The sequence below is a fragment of the Anas platyrhynchos genome, chromosome 6 (genome assembly GCF_047663525.1).
Source record: "Anas platyrhynchos isolate ZD024472 breed Pekin duck chromosome 6, IASCAAS_PekinDuck_T2T, whole genome shotgun sequence".
In the NCBI taxonomy this organism is placed as follows: domain Eukaryota; kingdom Metazoa; phylum Chordata; class Aves; order Anseriformes; family Anatidae; genus Anas; species Anas platyrhynchos.
The window spans coordinates 16,828,130-16,842,241 of NC_092592.1; the positions used below are offsets into that span (position 1 = coordinate 16,828,130).

Consider the following 14,112-nt stretch of genomic DNA (forward strand, 5'->3'; position numbering starts at 1 on the left):
TTCTTTACCAGTTATATCCACAAATTGCATTTTGACAGCAGTTTCTGGTAAAAGCCAAAAGCAATGTGATTCGGAGGGAGAGAGGATATTGTTTAAATAGCAACATGTTCCCTTCCTCCTCCTCTTGCGGGAGATTTTTGCAAACCTCCAAAGAGACCATGAGCAGTTTTATTTATTTATTTATTTTATTTCTATATTTTATAAATATATTTATTTATTTCATTTATATATTTTATTTATGTATTTTATATTTATTTATTTAAACAGAAACTGACCTGAATAGGTCAGTTTCAAATCAATAACAATCTTTGTGGTATTGAGCTTTAAGTTCAGAGGTTGTGTTTGCTCTAGAAAAGCTAATCACATCAGACTCTTTGTGAGCCTTAAGAATGCTAACTTAATGATCTGAAGAAAACTGTAGGGAAGAATTGTAAACCAGTTAGAGATCGCATGATATAGTGTAGCCATCTTCATTTTCTATCCTGTAATGACAACCAGTTATTAGAACAGAAATTTTGGAAAGACGCAAATGTGGGAATGAGCCCATTACATGCATAACTTGAACGGGAAGTAAGTAATATGGCTTAAGAATTAGCTGGAAACAAGAAAGCAGTAATATTTGGATTTTGCTCTGATTAGAAGCAGCCTGCATTATAATTTATTAAAGAATAAATAAATAAATAAATAACGGTCTGTTCTGCTTCAAAATATAAAGGGGAATTTTGGAAATACTAATGTACGGGAGTTCCATGAATGGCAAACCCACAATTTACTTCTTGATGGTTTTGAGGAGAAGGAGCCAAGCATTTTATCTTTTCTGTTAGGGATGTTATTGTGGGGCTGTGGAATGTGTATATAACAAGGCATGCTCTTGCCTTGAATGAGACCAGTGTCTTTGAGTATTGGTGACCTTTTAAACTCTCTAAAAAATTAATACGCTTCTCTTGTATCTGCCAGAAGAGTTGCTGTCTTTACTTGTGTAGGATTGCAAGACTTACTGAGTTCTGAATCTTCCTGTATTTTTTATAAAACCATTTCTTTCTCAGGGCACAGATGGAGCCTGGTTCTGCAGTAGGAGCCCTTTGTGCACAGAGTATTGGTGAACCTGGCACACAGATGACACTGAAGACTTTCCATTTTGCAGGGGTTGCTTCAATGAACATTACTTTGGGTGTGCCAAGAATCAAAGAAATTATTAATGCTTCAAAGGCAATTAGGTACTAACATTGTGGGTTTGGTTTGGTTTTCATTTCTTAATCTTTTTTTTTTCTTTCCTCTTTGCCGAAGTGAAACCTGATGAATTTTTAACATTCTGATTTCTGGGATTTATAGTATAGCATTTCCCTGTTGTTGGTAACATGCTAGATGACATTGAATCCATAGAACACCACCCGAATGAGAAAAATCTAGCTTCAGTACAACTAAGTGATGGTTTAAAGACAGAAATTAGAAATGTGTTTGTTTGTTTGTTTTTGTTTGTTTGTTTCTTTTGGTGGTAGTGTATTTTTTTCTTTTTTTTTTTTTTAAATTAAATTAAGTAAACTTGTTAATTAATTATAATATTGTGTTAGGCATCTCTCATGTTACAAAGCTTACCATTGTTTAGTGGTAGCCAAAACTACCTGGGAGGTATTCTTAAGCAGTACTGGAATTCTGTAGGCCATCACAATAGTCCCTAATGTATTAATATAATCTCTTTTGTTTGTTTATTTTTGCCATCCTGCAGTACATAAATGATAACTTCCTTCAAAGTGACTGAGGAAGCTGAAGGTCTTCCTTTTTTTTTTTAATATTAATTTAGATAATGTGATAAGCTTCATAAGGAAAGCTTTAATTCAAATTGCTATATCCTAAATCTGTTTTCTTGCATGTTTATTGTTTGTAGCACACCTATTATAACAGCACAGTTGGACAAAGATGATGATCCTGATTTTGCTCGTCTGGTTAAAGGAAGAATTGAGAAAACATTATTAGGAGAGGTAGGAAATACTGTATTATTGGTAATGCCTTAAATGTAAATCTTAGCCAGGATAGGGCATTTTAACCGTTTTCACATACTAACTGTTTTGTCCTTTTTAAGATTTCAGAATATATTGAAGAAGTGTTTCTTCCAGATGATTGTTTCATCCTAGTGAAGCTGTCTCTAGAGCGTATTAGACTACTGAGATTAGAGGTAGGTTTTTGAGCTCGTAATCAGAATGTGCTTTGGGAAGGATCCAGGTCTTGCACGGAAACAAAAATCAGACCCATGAAACTGAAAATAGAAAGAAAACCAAGGATGTCCTGTGCCAATATTAAATCTATTGTGTCTTTTTTTTTAATTAAAAAAACAACAACTTGTAAATCAGATAACTTTTTCCTCTATTTGGAAATTAGAATGCGAATTAGTTTCTTAGTGTCATTTTCAATACAAAAATGATTTTTTTTGTCTGTCTGTTAGGAACATACAAACCTGTATGTACCTTCAGTATAGGATGGTATGTCATGTAACTTGTAAGAGTTATTGGTTTTATGTTGTTTTTTTTTCTACATTCCACTTTTGATTTTCTGTTGAAAGAGCAGAAATATTGACTGCTGCATGTCTTTGAGCACATTGACATATATTGAGAGATATCTAGATGTTTGCTGACTAACTCTTGCCTGCAGGTGAATGCAGAGACTGTGCGCTACTCAATTTGCATATCTAAACTCAGAGTGAAGCCTGGGGATGTTGCTGTCCATGGAGAAGCAGTTGTATGTGTGACCCCTCGTGAAAATAGCAAGAGTTCAATGTATTATGTATTGCAGTCCCTGAAAGAGGAATTACCAAAGGTAAAAATGTAGACTCTGTTTTAGGAGGTGTTTAGGAACAATAATCTGGGGTTTTATAGTGGAAAGATGAAGTATTTCTTATCAGTATTGACAAGATTGAAGGTAATTTGAGCATATTTATTACTGACGTGCAGTTGAAACTAAGACTCTATCACTAATTGTTATAAATAAAAAAAGAAGCCTTGGTACATAGCCTTCGTTACAACACTTATTGAAGCATTCTGAGTGCAGCAGTTGTAAATGTATGAACTGATTATCTTCCTGTAGCTCCATCTTGAGTTGAACCACGTTGACAGTATCTGATGTTTTTGCAGCTTTGTGTGAGGATAACTGTCTACTTTTTGCTTTTAAAAATATTGATGAGTGAACTTAACTATTGGCAGGATGCACTTTCAATTGTGTGGACCTACTCTTCAGAGAGAGAGGTCTGAATGTAAGGATATTTGGAATGAAATAGAAAATGTAGGTACTAAGTAAGGTTAATAGTACGGTGTGAACATTACGTTTGTACTGGCATATTTAAGAGTGAAATCTGATTTCATATATATCTTAACTCACTATCTACGCCAAAGAGTGAAGCTTCAAAATCAGTTGGAATACTGATTAGGGTCAGTCCAAGTTACTTGGGTTTTTGTTTTGTGAAGGTTGTAGTGCAAGGTATACCAGAGGTTTCCCGAGCTGTCATCCATATTGATGAACAAAGTGGTAAGGAAAAATACAAACTCCTAGTTGAAGGTGATAATCTGCGAGCTGTTATGGCTACTCATGGAGTGAAAGGCACAAAAACATCTTCTAACAACACTTATGAGGTAATGTTTAAATGTGTATTGTGGTGGTGGTTGTTGTTGTTGTTTGTTTATTTTTTTTGTGTTTTTTTTTTTTCCAGTAGAATCTTGATTACAAGTGCTTGTTTGTGCTCAGATGCCACAATTTATATCTAATCAAGCCTGATTTCACTAATAGTTGTCAGAATACATTAACACAAGAGAATAATTTGTCTGGCAGCGGACTTCAAAGCTTTTTCTATAAATACTTTTAAAACAAAGAAATACAAAATGATAATAATGGAAATAGAGTGTTATCTGACATCAGATGGTATTTGTTCCAGGAACATATATGTGCTCCAAGGTTTTTATGAAGTCTATTTGATCTTTTTTGCAGGTAGAAAAAACACTAGGAATTGAAGCTGCTCGGACCACCATTATCAATGAGATTCAGTATACAATGGTGAACCATGGTATGAGCATTGACAGGAGACATGTTATGTTACTGTCTGATCTAATGACTTACAAGGTTTGTACAGTGCTTTTTCTCAATGTTACATTGACCTGCTTATACAAATTAATTTTACCATCTTTGAGAAGAACAGGTCTGAAGAACAGGAACTCCAGTTACAGATTTAAAGAATTGTAAGTGGTACAAACCAAATACTGTTGATTGTGTATCAAACAAAAATGTTTTATCTAGTTCTTGGAGGGCAGATGAATGTTCTATTTTGATAGAAGACAAGTTGATATAAGGAGTAGAGAATCATAGTTTCATATTCAAAATCTGAAGCTTAAAAATTGTAGGATGAAAATCAACTGTCTGAATAACCATCCATGCAATTTAAGGCTTGCTGTGCAGAAAACCACATGGGGTGTGGTTCATAGCAGCTGCACTGTGTAGATGAGCCTAAGAATATAGACATTAGATGGAAACAGATTACATTTAGAGTACAAACAGGCTTCCAGAACTTGTTAATAAAAATATCCTATCCATTCTTTATTAACTTTTTTTTCTTCCTTTGCATCTGAAATGGTGGTGGTGTATTGTGTTGGTTTTTTTTTTCTTTTTTTGGAGGGGCGGGTGGGGTTGTTTGTTTTTTTAAAAAAGGTATATATAAGTACACTTAGTGAAGTCCAGTTTTTCCGCTGCTCTTTGCCAGAGGGCAAGGGTTTAATTTGGGTAAAATGGATGGAGAAGTTGAGACTTCTCCCAAAACTGTAGGGCTTTGTACTGAGCTGCAACAGTCCCCAGGGTTGGCTGTGCACAGCTGCCACACAATGAGGAAAAAGGGCATTGGAGTGCACTGTTCTACACTTGTTGGACTCCTAGCATGCATGCATTCTTTTGTCTGTACTTCTGACTTGTGCTACAAAACTGCAGAGTCAGTTATAACTCGGATGTTTGTTAGAAAGAGGCAGAGATACACCAAGATAGTTTAAAAAAAAAAAGCTTTTCTTTTTTCTTCTTTTTTTTCTTTTTTCTTTTTTTCTTTTTTCTTTTTTTCTTATTTCTTTTTTCTTTTTTTTCCAGAGAGTGAAAAAATAAAGATTTTACATGTTCTGTAATTTCCTGGCAGCTGAAATCAAATTTATCAGGAGACAATAGGCAGTAGCTTGAGTATAGTGCTTTCATAGCATTGCTGTGAGAGACTACAGAAGTTTGTGGCTCTGCAACCTAATTGATCTGTTTTTTCTCATGTCCATGTTTCTGTCAATCTTAATAAGATACTGTCTGAAGAAAGAGTATTAATAACAGTTATAACTGGTTCTGTAGTATATGAGTGTTCTCTTCGGGTTTATTGAAATATCTGTTACTACAGAACTACTAACCTTCTGGATGTCTAGCTGTGAAGCAGCCTATTACAGAAATGCTATATTATAGACAGTACTTCATTTACTAGTTGTTCCATGTGCAAAACACATTTCTGTTGTTCACTTGATTTGCTTCTTCAACAAGTATAACTTGAGCCACTGTTATGAGAGTCTTTCTTTGGGTTTCTCTATCACTCAAGGGTGAAGTGCTGGGCATTACCAGGTTTGGACTGGCAAAAATGAAGGAAAGTGTGTTGATGCTGGCTTCTTTTGAAAAGACTGCAGACCATCTCTTTGATGCTGCCTACTTTGGACAGAAGGATTCTGTTTGTGGTAGGTATTGCAAATTTTGTTGCTGTTTGAGGTCCTCATTCAGCAGCTGTAAAGCTCATGAACACATATTAGATTTTTTAGCCTCGTTAAGCTTTCTTTTCGGCTTGTGTCAAAAACTTCAGGTCTGAGGCTGATCCATGCTTCCTGATCATGGAAATTTGGTGGATTTTTCTCTACTTCTCACCTCCGTCAGAGATTTTGAGATCAGCTGGACATTTGTCTTACATTCCTTAAAGTAGACGTGGATTTATGTGGATTTTCTGTCTCTCACTACTTAGATAAGGGAAATACCAGGACATTTCTCCCATTATCAGTAGTTACGCTTTTTCAATTGCAAAAGTTTGTGCATCTTCAACACCTAGAGCTACCTAAGGAATCTAGTATCTCACTTAATATTTAAGTTTCCAGAGAAGTAGAAAGACATTTATTTTTCAGGCAATATAGGTGAATTTTGTCAGTATTCAGAACAGAGATGGTCCCTGTCCTGAGAAATTTATTTCTAAATGTGTTTTTTTTTAAGTTTTAGAGATAACATTAACGTCCACTAAACTGTCTTTTCACTGAAGTAATGAAGGAATCTGATAAGAATTTGTTTCAACATTTGTCTCAGTTTGGCATTTCTACTATGTATTATTTGGAATGGAAATATTTTCTGTTTAGTTTTGTTTTTCCTCTCCTTTAACAACATTCCTCCCAGATTTCATTCTCCTTTTGGAGTTATTTGTTAACAATTCTCTATCTAGTAAGTTAAACTGGGAAAAGAAGTCAAATATCTTTCACCCTTTTTATCAAGTGTTTAAGGCCTACAGTCCAGGAGCTGTAACTACTCATTTAGAGTTTCTGGGTGCTACTGAAGTATAAAAATGATTGTGTTAGGTTAAGGTTTGTTAGTTTGTGTGTATTTCTTGATGGTCTTAAAAAGGGCAGTCAGCTCTTTGTAGACGGAATATTTTCTGAATCAATGGAATCTGTTAGAAATATTTGTATTACTAGTCTGCATTTTAAGTCACTGGAGGCTCTCCAGCCTCCCATGTGGGTGGGATTTTATTAATTCTTTTTATCAATCTGCCCAGGGTTAAAGCAAAAATCCTATGGTAGAATGATTATGTCCTTACTGACCTAGTAAGATCCTGTTTTGAATTATATGGAAACCAAAGATACTTTCATGTTGTCTTCTATATAAATGGTTTAGTTCAAGTAAGGAAACAGAGTGGACAAAACAGAAAATGGTTGTCTGTGTCCCAAAACAGAAGAGATTTACTGGCTTGCTTATAAGAAAAATTGCTGTGCTGCTGCCTGACCTGGTCATCACTATTTATCTCTTTGAATTGCTATGAAAAGAGTATCTCACATTCTTGCATCTGCAGAGGATGAAAACGTATAAACATGGCCAAGAAAAGTGAGCATGTGCCTGCTATCAGCATAGGTGATTCTCCAGAATGTCTGGAAGTAGTTGTACACAATGTGACCTTTGAATTTCTCATATTTTAAGAGGCCTTTTTTTTTTCCTTTGAGAAAAACGGGCAATGCTGATTCATGCCTTTTGTACATGAAGACGATGTGTTTTTTTTTCTGCAAGTTGCTGATGCCACCTTTCAGTGGGCAGAATGGGTTCCTAGAATTCATTAAACTGAGCACATATATAACATTCTTGGTTGTTACAGCAGCATGTTCTGTCCATACATCTCCTGCTATGTGTGACTACTGCCAGATGCTGCAAAAGGAAGTGGGGAAGGAAGGGCTCCTGGTTATATAATTGCAAGCATTAGCAGGGGAGAAGGATTTCCGAAATCTAAATGCTGTTCACATGGTTCAGAGGCTGGCTCATCTTGAAATGTTATTATGCAAAACTGGGAAAGCTTTACTTAGTTAAGTTTAAGAAAGGTGTTTCCTTTATGCATTGCAACATGTATGCTGTAAGGGTACATAAGGAGGTGGGACTTACAATAACGCCTAAGATTTCTATTACATCTTCTTCTTTTTTTTTATGTCCATAATGCTGGAAAACATGTAGAAATGCAACACTGGACTAAGAGTGAAAATACCGAATCTTCACTTGCATAGGAAGAAATAATCAAATCTTGCCAGAACTTTAAGGAAATGAGTTTTCATCCTACGATGTGCATTCAGATGTACTGTTCCTTATGACTTATAGATGTGTTTTTTAAATGCTTATATGAAGGACAGTATTCTCATGTTCCTGAGTATGTGTGAAATTTTGTGTTTGGATCGTAACTGTAGGCAGAAGTAAAAACACTGGTAGCTTACTTTTAATATAGATTATTCTTTAGAAGAATTGTATACATCAGTGTATTTGGAAGATAAGTCAGAACATTGCTGTGAAGTTTTGTAGCTATGAAAAATAATAGAGACAGTCTATGTCTTTGAGTTCAAACCAAGCTCTTTTTGAATAATGAAAATGCAATAAATAAATCAAAAAAAAACTCCAAACTGAAGTAGGAAGTACACCTTTTTAACAGGAAATTGCAGGAGTTTCAAGGGAGCTTGGTCAGATTTGACTGAAGTCTTTGCACTGAGTTAATAAAAAAATTAATATGAAGTGACTTTGCTGTGGTACCTTCTTATGTTGGCACCAAATGGAACATGTCTTCTGTGAGGAAAAAAAAAACAAAAACAAAACCTTCTGGAGCTCTTTCATTGCTAGAGGTTGTGTTTAGATTAGATTGAATTTTTCCCTGGGTATCTAGAATAGCAGTAGCACCAATTAAGTAACATAATGATCTAACATTCTGATAACCATAACATTTAAGTTCACGTAGTGAGGAGCCTTGGCCTTCAGATGTGAGGTTCAAAGAAATGTTACAGGTAATGTGTTCAGAATGGGCAAATTAAAATATTTAAGGGTTTTGTAAATCTTTACTGTTTGGGTGTTCAATGTATTTTTGTTTTTGTTTTTTTTTTTCCCTTCCCAGGTGTTTCTGAATGCATCATCATGGGAATTCCAATGAATATTGGAACAGGACTTTTTAAACTTTTGCACAAAGCAGACAAAGAATCAACACCTCCTAGGAGGCCTCTGATATTTGATAATAATGAGTTTCATATTCCAATTGTTACATAGCACTCAAGTATAATACCAGATAGAAAAACAAGAAATAGCAAGAAATCATAATTTAAGAAAATGTTTTATCAGTGCTGCGTGTCTCAATAACTAAATTGGTAGGTGAAATACTAGCAAAAGAGTTGCCCAATTGTTTACCATCTGTTGTTTGTACGGACTCTGATATAAGAAGCTTCTCTGCACGTGAGAGTAGAAATACATTTAAGGTGGATTTCAGCTGATGGTTTTCTTCCTGTAGTAACATGCTTTGGAATGACCTGAAACTGTCAGTACCTTATGAAAATGACTTCCCAGGCTAGTTGATGCTCGTTTGTAGAGGAAGCAAGTTTGCTTTCTCACCACCACAAGTCAAGTTCTGAAATTTTGACATGTACTTTATGCTGCCTTAAGAAGAAAAAATAAAGTGTTCAGGATATAATATATGTTACAACATACATGTTTTTTGTTGTGTTTTTTTTTGTTTTGTTTTGTTTTTTAAGAAATTACCTATAGCTAGCTTACAACACATGATGAGAAATAATTCTCTTTCAGGTTCTCTTGTGGCATGGGTGAAGGAAAATTGAAATGCATGTTAAAACATGGTATTGTAGGAAAGGAAGTGCTGTACTTGGAAATTTGTGTGTTGTGTGGGTGGATATCAAGTGTCAAAGCTACTGTTGCCATGCATTGTGGTTCTGTAGGCAACTGGAGCTTCTTGTAGGATTGCTAAAGCTTCATAGTAAACCCACAAATGCTTGGGAAAATAATCCACAACTTGCTCATTATTTCCTGGGAACTGGCTGTATGAATTTTGGAGGCTTAAGGAAATTCTGGGGAAGTGATGACCATGAGAATTGTGTACTTAGTGAAGCTGTAATATTGGCTACAGGTGAAGGTGAAGAGGAGGCATTTGTAGTATAAACATATTTTTGTAAATTACAAGTAGTCGATAAAATATGTGCAGTATGACAGCTTGCTTTATTTTTTGTTATTTGCATTACTGTTAATGTGTGCAAGTTTTTCTTAACTCAGTATTCGACCAATTCTGTATTCAGATTTGATAAAAACACCTGCCTGAGAGTTCCTAATGTACAGTGCAAGCCCAAAGAAAAAGCATTTAAGCAGGTGCTGCAGAGGTTGTTCTATGCTCCTAGGAATGAAGTGTACCTCAAGAAAAGTAGAACTTAGTTTCTGATTTCATTAATCCTGTGCTAACTTCAGGAGTGTTGTTAAAAGTATATGAAGTATTTGCTCTTTGCTCACTTATTAAATATATTTTTCCCTTATCCAAAGTTACTATTCAGGAAACGGTTTCCCCCCCTCCCCCAGGATTCTGGTTTAGGACACACCTACAACAAGTGGCAGATTGTGAACTTCTTACTATGTTCTGCGAAGACTGTTAGAATAATGTTCCAATTCTGAAATAGTTTTTCATATTATAGCAGTTGTTTTACTGCTGGCCTCTGCAACTTAGAGCAGGCTTAGTTTGGGAAATTTCGTAAGTAAGCAGGGTTATTGGAATGACTCAATTCTATTTTGATACATGATGCAGGAATAAAAAGGAAGCTGTTTTCATGTGTGGACCTGAAATAATTTGATTCAAGTATTTTCGTCTATTAGACTAGTTTTCAGAATGAATATACATTTTTAATTATTGTAGTGTAGCATGTTTAAATTTACTTTAGCGCTGCAGAGGGCAAATATCTTAGTTCTTTTTCTTGTCAGCAGTATTTGGATATTGAATGTGCTCATATGGTGGGTCAAGGTTAGAGAGAAACAAAGACAAGAGAAGTGTTGCACTCACAAAGTAAAAGCTGGCTGTTGAATAATCTAGCATTTGAAAATCCATGAGTTTGTGCTGCAGTTTGTCTTCATGTGGCAACCAAAAGAGAAGTGTAAGGCTATACTAAGAGAATGTAAAACCTGTTGGTTGAAGTTGAGGGTGCCATTCATTGTTCTTAGGGTTTTGTTTTGTTTTTAATTCTTCTTCTATGCAGTGAAGACACGATGTGAAATTACGCATAGCTGTTCTCAGATGTTTTTATATTTTTTCTGTAGGATATACTAAGATATACCTCTGCCTAGATTTCTCCAGGGTAAAGGTTGGGCATTTGGTACCTGCTCTGAAAGCCATATATATTTTGCCATCTCTCTTGCAATAATTAAAGAATTCAGAATAAATTTAAATTTTCTTTGTAATCTCTGAGAGATTGCCAAGTAAGAGTTTGTCTTAATAGAAGTCTAGCTTTATTTGTCTTTAAAGATGCAAGTATATGACAGGTAGAGGCCAAATGGAGAGAGCTGGTAAAGCTTTGCTGTGGATAACTACTTGGTTTTATCGTGGGAAGTTCTGATGAAAGAGTTTGGCGTTTTTATGAATAAAGATTCTTCTACAGTTGTAATCGGGTGATGTTTGTGCTGACATGAGTATCCACCTAGTTTTCTTTTGTAAATGTAGTGAAATAAAGCTATTTAAATGGTGGGTTTACTCTTCTGTGTGTCTTAAGTATTTGGTGAATTACATCTGTTATCATTGCCTTTACTATGACAATAAAAAGAGGCAAAGATAAAAATGTAAACCTTGTGTTTGTTTATTGTGCATGATGCATTATAATTTGTGCATAATTAATTTATGGGTGACCTGACCTGTCTCTCCCTCATCGACTTAGTTAAGACTGTTGACAATTAATGAGGTTTCCTGAAGTGAAGTTTCTAGTAGCTGCGAAGAGGCATTAATGATAGCTTCATGTACTACTGCTGTACTTTTGAAGTAATGTCAGTTTGGGGTCTATGCCGTGTCCTTATCAGAGGAAGGAAAAAAAGTATGTCTGAAGTAGCCATTGCAAGAGGCAGTCTTTGATTTGGTATTATCGGTATCACAGTCTTTGCAGATAGGAATGTCTTTAAAGCCCATAGCATACAGCATAAAGATTTTAGTAGTACCCATTTATGTGCCTAAAGTCTTCCGTGAGTTTAACTCATGAATGTTTTATCTTCAAGATAGCTAGCTACAGCTGTGCATTGTGACCTAGAAAAGCTTGTCACTACTAAGAACAGAAAATTGTCCAACAGACTAGTAAGAACAGAAAAATCGTAAGGAATAAAATTAGAAAATAAATTAATATTTTAATGCAAAAGTACAGGTCACTTTGATGTGGTTACAGCATTGATTGGCAGAGCAAACTTATCTTTAAGAAAGAATAAATACCCAAATCTCACAGGACAATCTGAAAGAATGAAATAAAATGAACCAGTGCTGCTACTTCAGTGTAAGTGCTTGTAAAAATGAAGTCTTTCTGTAAATAATAAAATGAAAGCTGTAAAGCATTTTGTGAGGCATGACTAGAGACTAGATCATACGATAATCTTCCACTAGAGAGCAGTGTTCTTTTTTTTTTTTTTTTTTTTTCCTTTTTTTTTTCTTTAGGAAAAGATCTTCATGGGCAGATTTAGCAATTCTTGTTTTTAGATTAAGATAAGTTTTTTGCAATGTTGGAGTTGAAATAGAACTACAAGAAGGCAGGTAAACTTGCAAAATTGTATACATGGGGAAGGAAGACATTTCACTAAGGAAATAAGGAGAGAAGGAAGTCCAGACATGCTTTTTTCATGATCAAGTAAGGACTTCCATATCTCTTGCCCCATCTGGCTTTAAAAAAATAAATACATGTGGCATTGAGATAGAGAGATGTAATTCCTAAAGGAACTGAAGTACTTAACTGTTCTTTACAAGTGGGAGAGCAGTATATGTACTGTGAAAGTGGATAGTGTCTTCTGTTGCAGCACTTTCCATGCAGAAATGCTTGTTACAATCTGCACTTGGTCTCTGTAGTGTGTTTAAATACTCCATAGTCTCTTTGGTCTCTGTGTTAAAACTGTAGCTGCAAGAGCTTCTCTGAAGGATGAAGCCCTAGCAGCTTGCTGGGTAGGGTAGCATTCCGTATTCTGCAGATGCCACAGAGCTCCCGAGCAAGACTGAATTGCTAATGCCTGAAGGTGATGTTGAGAGATATGAGACCAATGTCTAGGACTGAAAACAATATAAAACAGGTGGTCTTCTGTGTGTACTGACAATTAAAAACAGCGAAGTTATGAAAGATGACTTCCCCTTTACTGCCCGAAACCCACTGGGATGCTGTTGTTTTGTTAGTGCATTGCAGATGTGTAACTAAGTTCATGGGCTCTTCTGAATGAGAGCTTGTAACTCGTGCTGCTAGGCCACGGTATGGAAATGACATCAACTAAGTTTCTAGTTGTGGTACCATTCACACTAGCAGAGAGGATACAGTGTGTATGAAGATCAGGTGAATAATTTGCTAAGGTTTGAATTTGCGAAGGTTTGGAAAACTATTCCATGTAAAATTAAATGTACATACATGTATGTGTGTATATAGAGGTTTGCAGTGTGTGTCTGCCACCATAGTGTTATGAGCTTGCTGATAGCCAAGCTGGATCGTGTGGAGGAGTCCAAAGACATAAATAAAAGACTAGAGGATGTGCAGGCACCGCTGTGGCTGGCTTTCGTTGTCTACTGAAAGCTGGGATACTTCACCGGACTTCGTACCAGGTTCCTTTCACCTCTGTGGTGACTATGGTTCATCTGGTGGAGACACTGTCGACAAGAAATGAACCTCTTGTGAAAGCAGCAGGTATCTGGATTATTTTTCTCCTTCACATGAAAGTGGGTGTTGATTGGTTAATATCCCCATACATAGAGCTGTTTTATCTGCATGCACCCCTTTTTAAATATTACGTTGTGCAGATTTTAAAAACAACATGAAGAGAATTGCCAAGAAATGCAAAAGCAATAGTGAGACTGCACCGTGGTAAACCGTCCCAGACAGTGCCAGAATTAGGCCTGTCAGACTTAAAAATTCTTAGGCTTGATTTGTTATTCAGTGTTTTGCTCACTTCTGAGAAGTATTGGTTAGCAGTGTGGTATGATTCATCCCTGCTTATAATCCTGTGATATTACTTTTTCTGTTACTTCATTAAGGAGTTACTTCCTGAAGTCCCTTTTTTTTTTTTTTTTTTTTTTTTTTTTTTTCCTAAGGAAGGAAATTCTTCAGCCTGAGCAATGTGCAGTCACAGGTAAGGCTTTCTCCGACTGTTCGATTCAGCGCTGCTGTTGTCAACTGCTGCTGGTCTTTGGAGTGGTGGGAATGGACTCAGCCGTATCGCTGCAGTGGGGTGGTGAAGGGCGGAGAGGGCAGGAGACCTTTTTTGTGCACACCCTAGGAGAGACACGCTTCACTGCTTGCTACTTGACTCCTGCGCTTTTCTAGTGCAGTGATATTAAAACATTTCTTGTATATGTGTATAGGTAAT

General features: G+C 35.9%; 1 protein-coding gene across 4 annotated transcripts in view; it reads left to right on the forward strand.

The window, feature by feature from the left end:
• The window catches only part of POLR3A (RNA polymerase III subunit A), a 45,851-nt gene that overhangs the window by 26,204 nt on the left and 5,535 nt on the right, over nt 1–14,112 (forward strand). For all 4 annotated transcript variants that reach the window (XM_027460702.3, XM_072039503.1, XM_072039504.1 and 1 more), the window contains 8 exons: nt 1,047–1,217; nt 1,886–1,979; nt 2,081–2,173; nt 2,647–2,811; nt 3,456–3,620; nt 3,973–4,104; nt 5,591–5,723; nt 8,657–13,875. In XM_027460702.3, coding sequence (XP_027316503.1) covers nt 1,047–1,217; nt 1,886–1,979; nt 2,081–2,173; nt 2,647–2,811; nt 3,456–3,620; nt 3,973–4,104; nt 5,591–5,723; nt 8,657–8,805 — 1,102 coding nt within the window. In that variant the 3' untranslated portion in view covers nt 8,806–13,875. The remainder of the gene's footprint in view (nt 1–1,046; nt 1,218–1,885; nt 1,980–2,080; nt 2,174–2,646; nt 2,812–3,455; nt 3,621–3,972; nt 4,105–5,590; nt 5,724–8,656; nt 13,876–14,112) is intronic.